The 19,368-nt window shown below is 41.5% G+C and overlaps 1 protein-coding gene across 1 annotated transcript in view; it reads right to left on the minus strand.

Moving 5' to 3' along the window:
• Nucleotides 1–19,368, minus strand: part of ube2wb (ubiquitin conjugating enzyme E2 Wb) — a 65,944-nt gene that overhangs the window by 37,568 nt on the left and 9,008 nt on the right. Inside the window, exon 3 of the mRNA XM_078398167.1 lies at nt 6,533–6,635. Within this exon, the coding sequence (XP_078254293.1) occupies nt 6,533–6,635 (103 nt within the window). The remainder of the gene's footprint in view (nt 1–6,532; nt 6,636–19,368) is intronic.

Genomic DNA, 19,368 nt, shown 5'->3' on the forward strand with positions numbered 1-19,368 from the left:
GTACATGAGTGTGTGGTACATTAGGAACATTCCATTCACAGTTTAAACATTAGAATGAGAAATTATATTTCAAAAATTGCCAAAGATATCAAAATTAGGAGGGGTAGTCACCATGAGGAACCCGACAATTTCCAAGAGGACATCAATAAACTTGCAGGAAGGGCAAATAATGTTTAATGCAGATAAATGCAAGCTAGTAGATTTGCTTAGGAAGAACAGGAAAGGCACTTACAATGTGGAAGGTGGGAGTCTAGCTGGAGTAGAAGAACAAAGAGAACTTGGAGTACAAATACACCAATCATTAAAGGCTGTGCCACAGGTTAGCAAGGCTATAAAGAAAGCAAACAAAAAACAAGGGTTTATTTCTAGAGAGAAAGAATTGAAAAGGGAAGTTAGGTTAAACCTTTATCAAGCCTTAGTTGGCCAATCTTTAGAATAATATGTACAGTTCTGGTGATAATATTATAAAAGGATAGGGTGCAGGTAAGATTTACAAGGATGACACCAGAGATGCGAGGGTATATTCTACAAAAGGATGAACGCGCTCTTGAGAAAATGAGGCTACATGCTGACCTAACAAGGCCAGCATTTACATCCCGAAATGCTCTTGTGAGTTGCCTGCCTTCTTGGATTACAACCATTTTACTGGTGAAGGCACTCCAACAATGATATTAGAGTGACAATGCTGGAGTAACTCAGCGGGTCAGGTTGCATCTCTGGAGAAAATGGATAGGTGACATTTCGGGTTGGGATCCTTCTTCAGACTTCAATGATATTAGACTGGATGTTTCAGGATTTAGTTCCAGCGGAATGCATAAACAGCAATATATTTCAAACATAGGAGGGTGCACTTGTTGGAAGGGAACCTAGCAGGTGATGGCACTCTAATATACCCTATCGCCTTGAGCTTCTTGGTGACAAAACTCACTGATTTTGGAGGTAGTATCAGTTTAGTACAGGTGAGTAAATGTAGCGCATTTTATAAATGGTGCATAGCACAACCAGAATGGAGGAGGCAATGTATGTTTCAGGCTATCAGGCAGTGGATGAGATATCAGTGAATCTGGCTGCTTTTAAATCCATAGTGCTGGGCATATTGAATGTTGTAGGAGCTGCACCCGTCCAGGCAAATGAAACAATAATAATTTGAATGTGAAGTGATGGGGAGTTAATACATTAATGAATCACATGGATTTTTAACAATAATCCAGTAGTCCCATTGTTACCATTACTGATAGACACAAAAAGCTGCAGTAACTCAGCGGGACAGGCAGCATCTTTGGAGAGAAGGAATGGGTGACGTTTCATGTTAAGACCCTTCTTCAGACTGGTTAAGGATAAGGGAAACAAGAGATATAGATGGTGATGTGGAGAGATAAAGAACAATGAATGAAAGATATGCAAAAAAGTAACGATGATAAAGGAAACAGGCCATTGTAAGCTGTTTATAGAGTGAAAATGAGAAGCTAGTGTGACTTGGGTGGGGGAGGGATAGAGAGAGACCGAAATTACTGAGACTGAGCAAGTTTCAGGCTCATTTAATTTCAGGCTCATTGAATTTAATTCTCCTATCTGTCATGGTGGTATCCTTTGTCTTTTAATCAATCATCCAGAACTGCCAAGTGGTCCATTAACTTATTCACTGGTACAACACAGGATGGCCAAAGCACAAAGAGTATAGGAGCAAAGAGGTCCTTCTACAGTTGTACCGGGCCCTGGTGAGACCGCACCTGGAGTACTGTGTGCAGTTTTGGTCTCCAAATTTGAGGAAGGATATTCTTGCTATTGAGGGCGTGCAGCGTAGGTTCACTAGGTTAATTCCCGGAATGGCGGGACTGTCGTATGTTGAAAGGCTGGAGCAATTAGGCTTGTATACACTGGAATTTAGAAGGATGAGGGGGGATCTTATTGAAACATATAAGATAATTAGGGGATTGGACACATTAGAGGCAGGAAACATGTTCCCAATGTTGGGGGAGTCCAGAACAAGGGGCCACAGTTTAAGAATAAGGGGTAGGCCATTTAGAACGGAGACGAGGAAGAACTTTTTCAGTCAGAGAGTGGTGAAGGTGTGGAATTCTCTGCCTCAGAAGGCAGTGGAGGCCAGTTCGTTGGATGCTTTCAAGAGAGAGCTGGATAGAGCTCTTAAGGATAGCGGAGTGAGGGGGTATGGGGAGAAGGCAGGAACGGGGTACTGATTGAGAGTGATCAGCCATGATCGCATTGAATGACGGTGCTGGCTCGAAGGGCTGAATGGCCTACTCCTGCACCTTTTGTCTATTGTCTAATGCATTTAAGGTGAGACTGGTCAAGTATATGAGAGAGAAGGCAATCAATCGAAGGCCACACAGATAGATGGAGAAATGGAAAGACAGGAGATGCCTTGAGTGGAGCAAACTCCAGCATGGATTGTTGAGGTTAAATTTATTTCTCATATACTGTGTATTCTATAAAATCCAATGCTACATTAGCTTACGGCTGCAAATTTACCTGCTAGTTTTTGATTTTAATTTACAATTTTGACTCCTTTTCATCTCACTAAAATTAGTGGATTTAAAGATTGGAGATCTGGAATTGAGTTCTGGAATTTGGAATAACAAAATTGTTCACAATTAGAACAGCAGGGAGCATTTAATAACATCAACTAATATATAACTGGTCCAAAACCTGATGGGTTATGAGATCAAGAAGTTAATTCTTGATAATTAAAATATCTTGGCAAAGGCACCAAAATTTAATTCAGTCAAGACGTTTATTTATCAACAAATATAATGGAAAAAGGTATGATTATGTAAGATGGAAATAAATGAAATCAAATATCTTTTGAAAGTGATTGCAAATATTGAGCATTTCCAAGTTTTGTTTACTATTATTAGCTCGAATGAAACTCTACTGGAATTTTGATTGTGATGAAAGTATACACCAAATTATACATCTGCATGGATAAACTATCCTGAAAACATTAGCCTTCAGTCTTAACTTTTTCCTCTTGTATTCAATGAGCCTTAAACACAAATTTGCTGTTTGCCTATTGAAAATGACTATCAATCTAGATTCATTCACAAAATGCTGGAGTAACTCAGCAGGCCAGGCAGCATCTCAGGAGAGAAGGAATGGCTGACGTTTCAGGTCGAGACCCATCTTCAGACTGATGTCAGGGGGGCGGGACAAAGGAAGGATATAGGTGGAGACAGGAAGAGGGAGAACTGGAAAGGGGGGGGGGGGAAGAGAGGGACAGAGGAACTATCTAAAGTTGGAGAAGTCAATGTTCATACCGCTGGGCTGCAAGCTGCCCAAGCGAAATATGAGGTGCTGTTCCAATTTCCAGTGGGCCTCACTATTATACAGCACCTCATATTTCACTTTGGCAGCTTGCAGCCCAGCGGTATGAACATTGACTTCTCCAACTTTAGATAGTTCCTCTGTCCAGCATCTGCAGTTAGTTTCTTACATTATCAATCTGGATTCATACACTATTGATCTAGTGGCCCCTTGTTAGAGGGGATTTTATTGAAATATATAAGATTATTAAGGGATTGGACACACTAGAGGCAGGAAACATGTTCCCAATGTTGGGGGAGTCTAGAACCAGGAACGACAGTTTAAGAATAAGGGGTAGGCCATTTAGAACAGCGATGAGGAAAAACTTTTTCACGCAGAGTTGTGAATCTGTGGAATTCTCTGCCTCAGAAAGGCAGTGAATGAATGAATAAGTTTATTAGCCAAGTATGCATATACAAGGAATGTGCCTTGGTGCTCCGCTCACAAATGACAACACAAACATACAGTTAACAATTAAGAATAAAACATAACCACATTACGGTCTAAACATGTGGGTGAAAATAAACCAGAGCAAAAAGGAGACTACAGACTTTGGTTATTGAGTAGAACTATCACTCATGGGAAAAAGCTGTTTTTATGTCTGGCTGTGGCTGCTTTGACAGTCCGGAGTCGCCTTCCAGAGGGAAGTGCTTCGAAGAGTTTGTGGCCAGGGTGAGAGGTGATCTTGCCCGCTCGCTTCCTGGCCCTTGCAGTGTACAGTTCGTCAATGGGGGGAAGGTTGCAGCCAACAACCTTCTCAGCTGTGTGAACGATCTGTTGCAGCCTCCGGATGTCGTGCTTGGTGGCTGAGCCAAACCAGACCATGATGGAGAAGGTGAGGATGGACTCAATGATAGTAGTACAGAATTGGACCATCATTGCCTGTGGCAAATTGTGTTTCTTCAGTTGCGCAGGAAGTACATCCTCTGTTGGGCCTTTCTGACTGTGGAGTTGATGGTGGCCCCGCATTTAAAGTCCCTGGAGATGATGGTTCCAAGGAACTTAAATGACTCCACAGATGTGACTATGGTGTTGTTGATGGTGAGTGGGGAGGGGGATCTCTTCGAAAGTCTACAATTAGTTCCACTGTCTTAAGAGCATTGAGCTCCAGGTTGTTGCCATGGCACCAGGACGCCAGCTGTGTCACTTCCCCCCTGTAGGCAGATTCCTCCCCATCCTGGATCAGTCCAATCGGGGTAATGTCATCCGCAAACTTGAGGATCTTGACAGAGGAGTCTGTGGAGGTGCAGTCGTTGGTGTAGAGAGAGTAAAGGAGAGGGGAGAATACGCAGCCTTGCAGTATTCCTATGCTGAGGGCCTGTGGGTCCGAGATGTGCTTTCCCAGCCTCACATGCTGCTTCCTGTCTGTCAGGAAGTTGATGATCCACTGACAGAGGGGTTCAGGCACAGTCAGCTGGGAGAGTTTGTAGTGTAGTAGATCTGGCACAATGGTGTTAAAAGCAGAGCTAAAGTCCACTAACAGAATCCTGGCATAGGTCCCCTTGCAGTCTAGGTGCTGGAGGATGAAGTGCAGGCCTAGATTGACTGCGTCGTCCACCGATCTATTGGCCCTATATGCAAACTGCAGGGGGTCCAGCAGTGGAGGCCACTTCTCTGGATGCTTTCAAGAGAGAGTTAGATAGAGCTCTTAATGATAGCGGAGTCAGAGGGTATGGGGAGAGGGCAAGAATGGGGTACTAATTGTGAATGATCAGCCATGATCACATTGAATGGCAGAGCTGGCTCAAAGGGCCAAATGGCCTACTCCTGCGCCTATTGTCTATAAGATATGCCTTTTGCAGACTGCAACAAAATATACAAAACATTAATAACGACTGATCCACATGATTTTTAAATTGGGGCAAAAGAGAGAAAAAAAACCACCCAGATTGTCCAGCCTTTTGGAACACGATCCATCTTTTAAAAAAATTCTGAACTTGCTTATATATTATACACAAGTACTATCCACCAAGACATAAATCTACTGTACTCAAAAGTATTCTGAACTCGAAAATAAAGGCACGAGAACAATGTTGGGCAGATTGCTTACAATGTGCCAATGTCAGCTGGAATATGTAACATTTTATTTTCTGGCACTCCACCTGGACCCTGAAATACTGAAACACAAGAATACAACGGTTGGTGCTCCTCAATTTCCGATGCTTAAACTTACGATATTTCAACTTTGCGATGGAGCAAACAGCAGCGACCCACAGCAAACTGCAGTTCGCTTCCGGCCACATGATCACGTGCATTCAATGCATTTCGGCTTACTATATTTTCGGTTTCCGATGGGTTTCTCGAAACGTAACCCCATCGTAAGTTGAGGAGCACCTGGAGTTGCCTCATAATTTCCAAAAACGTACTCATTTGAAACAGATTATGCCGCTGATTCCAGTTCCTAATTAAATCTCAAATGCTTTAAATTAGTGTTCATGTAAACTGCATTTTTCATTAGATTAATAATGATAAATCTGACAATTAAGTTTAAAAACTAATACTTAAGAAAACATATGTACTTATTGAGACAACCAAAATACCTCGGTTGTGTAGATTTATTCAATCTCAGACACCAAAAAGGCACATAAAGACAGACACTGCACATTTATAGAACATTAATCATTTCCTTGCAGATCACTTTTAAAAGCTTTACAAAATAGTTGATGAAATATTTTTCGATATAAGTTTGCCAGTGATGATATTCAAGAAATTCAGAAACCAATTTGCATTCACCAAGCTACAACAGTAATGTGAGAATGTCCAGGTAATATGTTTTACAATTATTCAGAGGAATAAATATTGACCATGAAAATATTGACTTGGAAAAACTCCAGTGCAATTCAAAATAGGGCCAAAGGATCTTTTGTGCCCATTTATTGGTGCAGCCAGGATTGATGTTTAGCTTCTCATTGAATCATGATACTTCATACAATACAGCACATGTTCAACACTACACAAGCATCAGCCTGAATACATGAACTTCTATCTCCAAAGCATTCAGAAATATTATTCAGCACAGCTTCTGATCTAATTTTCTCATAACCAGATTTTGTTCAGATATCTAACGTGCTTAATTCCAGACAGTTGAATTATACGCAGTAAAACCAACTGAAAATTTATATTAAGTTTACCAGCACCCCAGTAAATAGTTAAAATACACTTACAGAAATACATTTACAGTCATCTAGTTCTGTCTTTACATCAGCATTACCTGAGGTGAATCAAAAGGATAACGACTGCTGAACTTGAAGAGAAGCTGAAATTTCTCCCCTTCATATAATGTGCCAGGAGCGCCTTCCATGTCCACAATCCATCTGCAAACATGGAAAAAATGTCCTGATCTGAACAGAACTCGAGTCACTTGAGCACATCCATGTCAATGTAATACATTCTTGCCATCTAACAAATTTTCTATTAAGTAGAAAATTTGGTCACTCGTAACAAAATACAGGTTTGGAATGTGAGCAGGGGATTAAAATAAATCAGTTAGCAATACATGTGAACCATGCAGAATTTACATTTTCATGCATTCTGCTTAAACAATGCAGCAAAACAATTCAGAATATTGATTTTTATTTTACTTTGATTTTTTTTAACTTTTGCCATCGGACTTGGATTACTTTGTACACTTTTGTTGCCCAGCAATAGGAAAGATATCAAGGATTAAGCTGGAAATGACATAGAAAAGATTCTCAAGGCTGTTATAAGGAAAGAATAGATAAACTGGATCTCCTTTCCCTGGAGCAGAGGAGTTTGAGTAATGACTTGATAAAGGGTCAAAGAGTGATATTGTGTGAAAACAGGCCCTTCGGCCCAACTTGCCCACACAGGCAAGTCCCAGCTTGGCCCAGCTACACTAGTCCCTCCAAACCTGTCCTAACCATGTACCTGTCTAACTGCTCCTTAAATGTTGGCTAGTCCCAGCCTCAACTACCTCCTCTGACAGCTTGTTCCATACACCCACCACCCTTTGTGTGAAAATGTTACCCCTCAGATTCCTATTAAATCTTTTCCCCTTCACCTGAAACTTATGTCCTCTGGTTCTTGATTCGCCTACTCTATTCCTCTCATGATTTTATATACCTCTATAAGATCACCCCTCATTCTCCTGCGTTTCAGGGAATAGAGTCCCAGCCTACTCAACCTCTCCCTTTTGCTCATGCTCAGACCCTCTAGTCCTGGCAATATCCCCTAAATCTTCTTTGTACCCTTTCCAGCTTGACATCTTTCTTTACTTTCCAGTAATGGTGCCCAGAACTGAACACAATACCCTAAATATTGCCTCACCAACGTCTTATACAACTGCAACACGACCTCCCAACGTCTATCATGGTACATAAAATCATGAGATGCACATAAAAGGTGAATGGTCACAATCTTTTTTTTCCCCCAGGATAGGGAAGTATAAAACTAGAAGGCACAAATTTAAGGTGAGAGGAAAGATTTAATATGGGCAAGAAGATGAAAATTTCTATACAGAGTGCTGTGGATATATGGAACAAGCTCCCAGAGAAAGCTGCAGAGATGGATACAATTACAATCTTAAAAATAAATTTAGACAAGTACATGCACAGTAAAGGTTTAGAGGGATATGGGCCAAATGCAGGCTAAAGGGACTAGCTTGGGAAGGCATCTGTCAGCACAGACGCGTTCAACCAAAGAGCCTGTTTTCATGTTAGAAACTCGATAGCATTTATCTGGACATCTTGGGGAGGTGGGAGGAATCGAGAGAAGACAGAAAAATGAAACAATCATGAGGAGAGCATGCAAACTCCACACAGACAGCAGCCAAGGTCAGGATCATACCCAGACCCTTGGAGATGTGAAACAGCAGCACAAATTGCCAAACTACAATTAGCTTAACATAAAGATTTGAGTAACTCAGCAGGACAGGCAGCATCTCTGGAAAGAATAGGTGACATTTCCCTTCTGAGGAACGGTCTTAATCGAAACATCACCCATTCCTTCTTTCCAGAGATGCTGCCTGTCCCTATGACTTACTCCAGTATTTTGTGTCTATCTTTGGTGTAAATCAGCATCGGCAGTTCCTTCTTACACAAAGATTTGTGGTCAGCAACACTAAATTTGCACCACCTTTTCTCATTTTGGTGATGGCAAATCATATTAATAGAAAAGCAAGTCTTTATGGCGTGCTTGTTCATTGATAAAATTGATGCATTTCAGAAAACAGACTTAACCATATATAATCCTTTTGGATATTTATTTGTTCTGCTTGCTGTCAAGAAGAATAATTTGCAGCGTTTTTAAAGAAAGTATGCGCTGGGGGAAAAATATAAAGAAAAACATTAAGCAAGCCAAATCCCTTTTTGTCTGTAGAAATGGGTTTAATTCGGGGAAAAAATGAAATTACTGCCAACAGCAAAGATTCCATTAAAAGTAATTAAGGTGCCTTTAAAAAATACGACCTGCATATAGCATTAAAACAGATTCTTCAACCCACCAAGTTCATACTGACCACCAAGCACTCATTTACACTAATCCAATTTTATTCTCCCCATATCCACTTCATACTAGGGGCAATTTTATGATGGCCTATTGACGTACCTATCCACTATCATTGGAATGTGGGAGGAAGTCAGAGCAGAAAGGCTTAGAGGGATAAGGGCCAACCACAGGCAAATAGTATGGGGCATCTTGGTCAGCATGGACAAGTTGGGCCCCAAGGCATGTTTCTGTGCTATATGACTATGACCTGAAGGAAACCTGGTGGGGGGCTCATGTTGTAGACCTCCTCGTGGTGAGCCCTACCAACTGACCTCGGTCAGGTGAACGACAACAAACAGAGGCAGCAGAAGCAGAAACAACAACGAACAAACAACAACAGCTTCTTAGGGCGGGCACTTATGGATGTCGAACCGGATGGCATCCCCTGCTACAGCTGAATGCGGAAGGCCTCACCAAGGCCAAGTCCACCATTATTGAACATCTGCTACAGACCCACAAAGTCACTGCAATCCTGCTCCAAGAGACTCACAAAAGTGACAGCTCCCATCTGAAGATCCCTGGTTATACCCCGGCCGCCTACACCGGGAGCGACACCCACGGGATTGCCATTTTTGTCTACAGCGCCCGGAGGACGAGACATAATTTCTGCTGCCTCAAACGCAAGAAGAAGAAGGAGGAAACCTGGGCAGGCGTGCGGAAAATATACAAACTCCACAGAGAGGTCTGAAATGAAGATGGGCCACTAGTGCCGCAGCTATACAAGTATCATTGATCAGCCAAAGATCTGCTGCTACATTAGTGCAGTAGATGCAACAGTTGCCGTAAAATTCTGAAAATGTAGGTACTTAAGATGTATTTATTCAAGAGTTCATGAAGGGACTATTTGAATAGATAACCTTCAGCAGATTCTGAATGTTATTTCTATTCTTGTCAACGGGCCAAATAGGTTCTGCAAATAGAATTGTTTAAAATGGAGATAGCAACGTCATTTGTATATATTTGGCAAACAGCAATATGCTTTCAGAGAAGAAATTCAAATTCACAAGTGACCATCAGATCTAATACCATGAATGAAATGATACGGTTGCACTGTGCTACTTTGGAGTCGATGTACAGAGTCAAGTCCTGGCATAAGCATTAGCATCAGGACAGAAAAACTGGTTATGGTGCATTCATCTAGAAATATTGAAATTGAAGATCTTTGGGACAGAAAAAAATGATTTGAGTATTTAATCTGAATCGAGTTACAAACGTTTGCACAAAAATATACAGGGAATAGTACGAGAAAATGTGATAGAGGATTTAAACTGATGGAAGGAGTTAATCTTTACACAGGAATATGGTTTAAAAGCAGTCATGCAACACTGCAATTTAATGGTATAGAGAGACTTGAGTACAAGATAGAAATTAAGAAAAAATGATGAGTGGGTTTTACTGTTTATATGTAAAGGTCAAGTTGACTCAGTGAACCAGAGATCACCACAGGCCTGGCTCACTCGCCACAGAACCCGGAAACCCATCTTGAGTGGGAGCCTCATCTGAGGTTCGTCTCCTGCTCACCTCCGAAGAACAGAAACCAGAAGGTGAAGGGAGTTGGTGACGGCGGCGGACACTGGACAAAGGGCCAGTAAAGATACCCGGGGGTATTACCTTCTGCGCCATTAAGGTCACCATCAGGAAGCGTTCCCTGGGGCACCAAGGCCGAAGGCCAGGCGAAAGAGAGATGACAGTTCTCTGGCAATCCGGATGGAGGCGGTAGCTGCAATGGGCTTTTAAGGCCAGCTGCAGCTGGGTCTTTGTAAATGGTAAATGGTGCCAAAACCTGACACTCTTGCATATGGACTCAGTCGGCTGTTTCTATGCTTACGGTACTTAGTCTGGTAAGGTACTTGCGTATGTGAATTATCTCACTGATCTGAAAACAAAAAAAGTATTTCACTGTACCTTGGTAAACATGATAATAAAAAGAACCATTGTAAAAGAATCATTGAATGCAAAAGGGTGGCAAATTTTTACCGAGGTCAAAAATTAGATCCAAATATTTTCTCACATAAATATTCATAAGTAAGAAAGAAGTAAAAGGAGAGGATGATCATATTAAGATTGATTACTGTGGACAAAGACATTGTGTTTGGTTTCTCTGCATTGAGTTCAGAAATAAAGAATTAATTAACAGAGAAATCAAAAGGCAAGCTGTGCGAGCTATTTTATATTTTTATTGCTACAAAAACCACAAATCTATGTACAAAGAGCATGCATTGATCTGATGCTTTTCCTGGCAATGTTACAAATAGGCTTTATATCTATCATGCAGCTTTGAAGTGCAATTTCTACATAAAATGAAGTGTAATTATTCCTTACACAGATTTTTAGATAGCTTTAGAAAAAAGAATTTTAGATGTGTTACATAAATAAAGAGACATTGAATAAAGGCAATCTAACTAAAAGAATAGAAATAAAATAAGTAACCTGCAGACTGGCAGAATGTAGGCAATGATGAACTTAACAGAAATGGTGCGAGTTCCTATTTTCCAATTCCGTGAATTGAATGGGTGTCCAGATGTCCATCGGACACAAACGTCCAGGAAGAACACATGATGACACCAATGAGCATATATTAGGGTTCAACTTGGAGAAAAGCAATACGTGTTGGATAAAATGCAATTTACAACCAAATGTCCATGCAAGTCAGTTAATGTTTAAATAGAGAAGTATAAGATTTTATTGAAAAAGCAACAAAAAAAAACTGTGCAAATGTATTGGTTAGGTAATAGGTGGAATAATGCATTTAGAGCAAAAATTTGCAAATGCAGGAACAACCCCCCCCCCCCCCAATAAAAAAACAAAAACCCAGCAGGTCATGAATAACTTAATTAATGTTTTAATTCAACGCATTCAGCAGAACTGGAAGTCAGAAAACAAATGTGTTTTAAGTTGCAGCGAACAGAAGGCTGGAGAAAAGAGGGATAAGATGCAGACCATGGTTGTTAATAAAGCAAATGCTTTAAAAAATGATGGTTAGACACAGAAGGGTGGGGGAAAAGAAACAAATTGAAACATAAGCACAGCTACATCTGTGGATGATTATCTGAAACAGCTAAATTCAATATTAAGATCCAAGCACTGCAATATCCCCATTTATTCACAAAATGCTGGAGTAACTCAGCAGGTCAGGCAGCATCTCGGGAGAGAAGGAATGGGTGACATTTCGGGTCGAGACCCTTCTTCAGAAGAAGGGTCTGAAGAAGGGTCTCGACCCGAAACGTCACCCATTCCTTCTCTCCCGAGATGCTGCCTGACCTGCTGAGTTACTCCAGCATTTTGTGAATAAATCGATTTGTACCAGCATCTGCAGTTATTTTCTTATACTGCAATATCCCCAGACTGAAGCGAATTGGTGGTGCTCAAGTTTACATTGGGTATCAGTGGAACAATGCAGGAGCACAACTACAGAAGAAAAAGAATGAGAGTGGGGCGGATAATTAAAGTGATAAATGACTGGATCGCATCCTTCCACACACAATATGATTATCCAATCAGCGTTTAATTTCTCTAAAAGACCACACTGTGAGCAATGAATTCCATGCAGTGGAATAAAAGTACGCCTCTACTGCTGCCTCATCTGAAGGGTTCATGGATGGCAGGAAGTGAAGAGATAATAGGCAGATGTTGCCTCTCCCATAACTATGGGAATGCTGAAAATGGAGGGCATGGGATTTGGATCTGGTGGTGGAATCCCATTGAAGGAAATGGAAATTATGGAGGATGATCTGTTGAATGAGGAGACTGTTGGAGTAGAAGGCGGAAACCATGGGAAATCTTTTTGTGACCAGGAGGAAGGGTGTTGTGGTTGAAACACAGAACATAGAGGATGTGCGTTTGAGAGCCCCGGTCAACCATGATACTGGAGTCACAATTAAGGGAAAGGGAAGATATCTTAAAAGTAAACACATAGAACTGCAGATGCAAGTGTACAGAAAAAATAGTGCTGGAGTAACTCAGTGGACCTGTTAGCATCTCTGGAGATCATGGATTCCGTTTTAGGTCAGGACCCAAGTCCAAAGATGATCATGGAAATTTTTGCATATGCTTACTTTGCATATGCTTACATAGTTCTCAGTTATTAAAGATTGTTGGAGGTCCTACAATAACAGGCAATCAGTCTGAAGAAGGGTCCTGACCTGAAACATCGCCTGCCTATTTACTTCCATAGATGGATCAAGCAACTGAACCATCCTACCAACCACGAGAGAGCAGTCCTGAGCCCCCATCTACCTCATTGGAGACCTTCAGGCTATCTTTAATCGGACTTTACTGGACTTTATCTTGCACTAAACGTTATCATGTATCTGTACACTGTGCATGGCTTGATTGTATTCATGTATTGTCTTTCCACTAACTGGTTGGCACGTAACAAAAGCTTTTCACTGTACCTCGTTACACATGAAACTAAACTAATGCTGTCTGACCCACTAAATTCCTCCAGCAGTTTGATTTTTGCTGAAGATTCCAGCATCTCCAGTCTCTTATGTCTCCAAGAGATGCAGTCTGTGTATTTCCAAATGATTTGATAACAGTCTAATACAAACATTATGTTATGCAATCCATCACAATGTAAGAATGAAGAAATATTTCTCTTAAATTCTTATCAATTGGCAGCCTCGTGACGATAAAGAGTAGCTATCTCGTGTATTTGTAATCAGATTCCCTGCATTGACCTCAACGGTCACCTCAGAAACCACAGCACCAGAGCTCCAACCTAAGGGGAAGTCACTGTATATGCAGAGACGCAGCGTTCCCTCCCTTAAGTTACTATCCTGGACAAATGTTACCGCTGCAGAAAACATGTTGGGTAAAATTAAAATGACTGATATAGTAAATAAGATGACTCATTTTAAAATACTAGTTAAAAATAAAGCTTTAAGAGCAGCTCCACGAAACCATAAAAAATAAGTTTAGTGACAAAATTAGGGGAAAATGATGGTTAAAAACCATCCAGCCATCATTTCCTGCGGTAACCGAGAATAGTGGAAAAAATGTGTTTTCTATGCAATTTGAACAAGTGTCAATTCTGGAAAATGAGTCCTGAGTTTTGAGTTTAAGAGTTTCAGGATGTGGAGTATAAAAGTTGTCAAGTCATGTCGCAGCTGTATAAAACGTTGGAGGATTGTGTATAGTTCTGGATGCTGCGATACAGGAAGTATGTAGAAACTTTAGAGAGGGTGCAGAAGGGGTTCACTGGGATGTTGCTCGATTGGAGGGTATTAGCTTTAAGGAAAGGTTGGACAAACTTGGATTGTCTTTGTTCGAGCATAGGCAGGGAAGGGGCAACCTAATAGAAACATAGAAAATAGATGGAGTCGTAGGCCATTCGGCCCTTATACAGTAAGTATATAAAGTATATGTTATGAAAGGCCAAGATGGGATAGATGTCAAAGTTTTTTTTTCCAGGATGAAAATGAGAAATACTGAAGGGCATTGACTCAAGTTGAGGGAGGGAAAGTTTAAAGGAAATTTACGAAGCACTTTTTTTTTTACACAAACGGTGGTACGTGTATGGAATGTGTGGCCTGTGAAAGTGGTTAAAGTAGATACGATAGCAACATGCAAGTATTTAGATAAGCACATAGGTGTGCATAGAAGTCAAGTCAAGTCAATTTTATTTGTATAGTACATTTAAAAACAACCCACGTTGACCAAAGTGCTGTACATCTGATTAGGTACTAAGGAAACAAATGAAACATACAGTAGCACGCAAACAGTTCACAGCGCCTCCTCAATGAGCCTCAAACGCTAGGGAGTAGAAATAGGTTTTGAGCCTGGACTTAAAGGAGTCGATGGAGGGGGCAGTTCTGATGGGGAGAGGGATGCTGTGCCACAGTCTAGGAGCTGCAACCGCAAAAGCGCGGTCACCCCTGAGCTTAAGCCTAGACCGCGGGATAGTGAGTAGCCCCAAGTCGGCCGACCTGAGGGACCTGGAGTTAGAGAGGTGGGTTAGAAGATTTTTGATGTGGGGGGGGGGGGGAATGTCCATTTAGGGCTTTATACATGAATAGGAGGAGCTTGAAGTTGATTCTGTACCGTACAGGGAGCCAGTGGAGAGAGGCCAGAATCGGGGTGATATGGTCCCTTTTACGGGTACCCGTCAGGAGTCTCGCTGCGGCGTTTTGGACCAGTTGCAGGCGGGACAGGGAAGATTGGCTGATCCCAGTGTATAGGGAGTTGCAGTAGTCTAGGCGGGAGGAAGTGAAAGCGTGAATGATTTTTTCTGTGTCGTCAAATTGGAGGAAAGGTTTGATTTTAGCTATGGTTCGAAGTTGGAAGAAGCTGGCTTTTACCACAGCGTTGACTTGCTTATCAAATTTTAATGCAGAGTCAAATATCATGCCGAGGTTTTTGACATGCAGTTTGACTAGGCAGGATAGACTTCCAAGACTGCCTGTTATCGATTTGATGGAGTCGGGGGGGGGGGGGGGGGGGCGCGCGAATAGGATGACCTCAGACTTGCTCTCATTTAATTGGAGGAAGTTCTGTGCCATCCAACATTTTATGTCCTCAAGGCAGTGTAAGAGGCTGTTTAAATTTGACTGGTTGTTGGGTTTCAGGGGGAGGTAAAGCTGAGTGTCATCGGCATAGCAGTGGAAAGAAATGCCGTGCCTTTGAATGATTTGGCCAAGGGGGAGCATGTATAGAGAGAAGAGAATGGGGCCTAGGATGGAGCCTTGTGGAACTCCGCAGGAGAGGCTAGCTGGAGCAGAGGAATAACTGCCTATGTTGATGGCGAAACTCCTATCTTTGAGGTACGAAGCGAACCAGCTCAGGGCAGTGCCATCAATGCCAACCGCGTACCGGAGACGGTCAATAAGGATGGTGTGGTCCACTGTATCGAACGCTGCGCTGAGGTCGAGAAGGAGCAGGATTGCAGTCGTCGGTGTCGATGGCGATAGAAGGGATGGATATGGACCTCGTGCAGACAGATAGTTTAGATGAGCATCATGGTTGGCGCAAACATCATGGGCCGAAGGGGTCAAACATCTTCGACCACTGCTATTCCAGAGATGCCAATCGCTCCACCCCTTAACCCCACTTTGGGAAATCGGACCACTTACCGATGCTCCTTCCTACGTAAAGGCAGCGACTGAAAAGCGCAGCCCCAGTAGTGAAGACTGCACAGACCTGGTCAGGGGAGGCAGACGAACGGATCTGGGATTGCGTGGAGTCAGTAGACCCGGGCAATGTTCAAGCATTCGACAACGGAACTGAACAAATACTTTCACTGACTTAATGAGGAAATGTGTTGCCACGAAAACTATCCAAGTATTCCCCAAGCAAATGCTTTGCATGAACCAGGAGGTCCGTAATCTTCCAAGGACCAGATCTCGAGTATTCAAGTCTGGCAGTGCAGATTCATACAAGTAGTCCAAATATGACATTGATAAGGCCATCAAAAAGGCTAAAAAGGACTTTCGCTCTGAACTGGAGGATGAGGTGGACGATAAGCAGCTGTGGTGGACACAGTTTGAATTCCATCTTTAAATTTGTTTGCTTTTATATATTGAACTTATTTGTGTTATTCATTATATAGTACTTAGTTGTCTACTGAGTACTATGTTTGTTTTTCTATTGAGAGATTGCAAGAATTTCATTGTTTGGTTTTGCTACGGATGACTATAAAAATTCTTGACTGTTCCTGCTCAATTTGTAGCATTGTAACAAGCCTAGTGAAATAGGAAACAGTACATGACCTTCAGCTCAGGGTGTTTAAGTACATATGTATTATGTCTTTTGGGGATTGTGCAGGGTTAAAGCAAGACCACATTTAGAATGCAGTGTGACAATGTGACTCTACCTAAAGAACAATATGTTAGTCTTGGAGTTATGACTGAAAATTCCACCAAATGGATTGAACAGGTTGATTAAACCTATTATCCATGGAGCTTTGAAGAAAAAGAGGTAACCTCATTGAGGAAGATGATATTATAGATGCTGAGAGACAGCATTCCCTCCCTTAAGAATCAACAACTGAAAAGGCATTGTTGCAGGATAGATGGACGACAGATAAAGAATAAGATGGAGAGAAAATTATCTTAGAGGTTGTTGCAAATGCTTGGAATTCTCCACCTCAGATAGAGCTATTGGGTATATCTTAAGCTGGCTAACTTTTTTTTGACCTAAACAAATTTAAAATAAATAGGAAATCAGGTGAGAAAACGACCTTGAGCCACACAAATCATATTTTTATTTATATTCTTAATTCTTGTGAAGAGTCTTTGTAGAAATTGGGATACATTCAAGGGGATATGCAATTCTGGGTCATTGTTGAGATTTAAAAAATGAAATAGCATAGATCAACCAGTGTCGATAGTACGAATCAATATTTTAGCAGGTCCACATGCAGCAATGTTTTGTATTTAAAATTACAAATCTGCAATGCTCTATGGTGGTTTCCAAATAAAGACAGTAATTAAAATTAATCAATTCCACCCCTTCAAGAAGCTTTCAAAGATTCAGCAAATTGAAATTCCTGAACTTCAACAAACAGAGTTATTAAAATGATTTTCACTGAGATACTTCAATACAGATTGTTCCCGGGTTACATTAGGGTTCCAGTCATGTAATCCAAACAGTTCTCAAGTTGAAGATGGGGCCGTGAAAGAAGTTCCCACACAACAGAAGATTCCTGTAGCCCCACGGCAGCTCCATAAAAAGTTGGGGAGCATCTGTATTTGTCTATTTTAAAGTTTCAGCATATAGTGCATAGGTTTTACAAAGATTTTCAAAATAGAACCAAGAAAATGAATATGATGAGGCTCCACAGAAATCAGCAAAACATTTACTGATTTGGAATTAAACTTATGTAATGGATTGATAGATGGTTGGGAACCACAGAAAAAAAAGTATGCACTCTGTCATTGGTTATCTGCGACAATTAGTGTTCTCCAAGGATCTGTTCTGAAGTCTTTGGAGTCAGATCATACGATTTGGATTTATAACCACTTGTTTTTCAGCTAAATTTGCAGATACCAATTTGGAAAGCAGGATGTTGTTAGATAGAAACAGGAAGCTACAAAAGAGCAGAATGTATAAAGTGGGCAAAATTAGATCAACAAGTTAACACAGGCCTGGCCACTTCAGACCAGGGAAGATAAATTAGATATTTTATAGTGATGGAAGTCTAACAGCTGTTATGCAGTAAATGTATTTCCTTGCCATACATACAGAAAGTCACCAAAGCTTGCTGCTAAGTACAAAAAGTAATCAAAAAGACAAATGGAATGATGACCTTGATCTCAACATGAATGCAAGTCAGAAAAGAGTAAATAAAGCTTCATTTGCAGAGCTTAGAAAGACAAATGGAACAGTGCTTTTGGTTTTGGACAACATTCCTCATTAAAGCTACATGGCCAGTGGAATTATAGACAATAAACAACAGGTGCAGGAGTAGGCCATTCGGCCTTTCGAGCCAGCACCGTCATTCAATGTGATCATGGCTGATCATTCTCAATCAGTACCCCGTTCCTGCCTTCTCCCCATACCCCCTAACTCCGCTATCCTTAAGAGCTCTATCTAGCTCTCTCTTGAATGCATTCAGAGAATTGGCCTCCACTGCCTTCCGAGGCAGAGAATTCCACAGATTCACAACTCTCTGACTGAAAAAGATTTTCCTCATCTCCGTTCTAAATGGCCTACCCCTTATTCTTAAACTGTGGCCCCTTGTTCTGGACTCCCCCAACATTGGGAACATGTTTCCTGCCTCTAACGTGTCTAACCCCTTAATAACCTTATACGTTTCGATAAGGTCCCCTCTCATCCTTCTAAATTCCAGTGTATACAAGCCTAGTCGCTCCAGTTTTTCAACATATGACAGTCCCGCCATTCCAGGAATTAACCTGGTAAACCTACGCTGCACGCCCTCAATAGCAAGAATATCCTTCCTCAAATTTGGAGACTAAAACTGCACACAGTACTCCAGGTCTCACTAGGGCCCTGTACAACTGCAAAAAGACCTCTTTGCTCCTATACTCAACTCCTCTTGTTATGAAGGCCAACATTCCATTGCCTTTCTTCACTGCCTGCTGTACCTGCATGCTTCCTTTCAGTGACTGATGCACTAGGACACCCAGATCTCGTTGTACGTCCCCTTTTCCTAACTTGACACCATTCAGATAATACTCTGCCTTCCTATTCTTACCACCAAAGTGGATAACCTCACACTTATCCACATTAAACTGCATCTGCCATGCATCCGCCCACTCACACAACCTGTCCAAGTCACCCTGCAACCTCATAGCATCTTCCTCACAGTTCACACTACCACCCAGCTTTGTATAAGAAAATAACTGCAGATGCTGGTACAAATCGAAGGTATTTATTCACAAATTGCTGGAGTAACTCAGCAGGTCAGGCAGCATCTCAGGAGAGAAGGAATGGGTGACGTTTCGGGTCAAGACCCTTCTTCAGACTGACCCAGCTTTGTATCATCTGCAAATTTGCTAATGGTACTTTTAATCCCTTCATCCAAGTCATTAATGAATTGTGCAAATTCACTGCAATTCTCTGAGGTCTTAAAACAGTTAGGGC

This window comes from Rhinoraja longicauda, chromosome 4 (genome assembly GCF_053455715.1).
Source record: "Rhinoraja longicauda isolate Sanriku21f chromosome 4, sRhiLon1.1, whole genome shotgun sequence".
In the NCBI taxonomy this organism is placed as follows: Eukaryota; Metazoa; Chordata; class Chondrichthyes; order Rajiformes; family Arhynchobatidae; genus Rhinoraja; species Rhinoraja longicauda.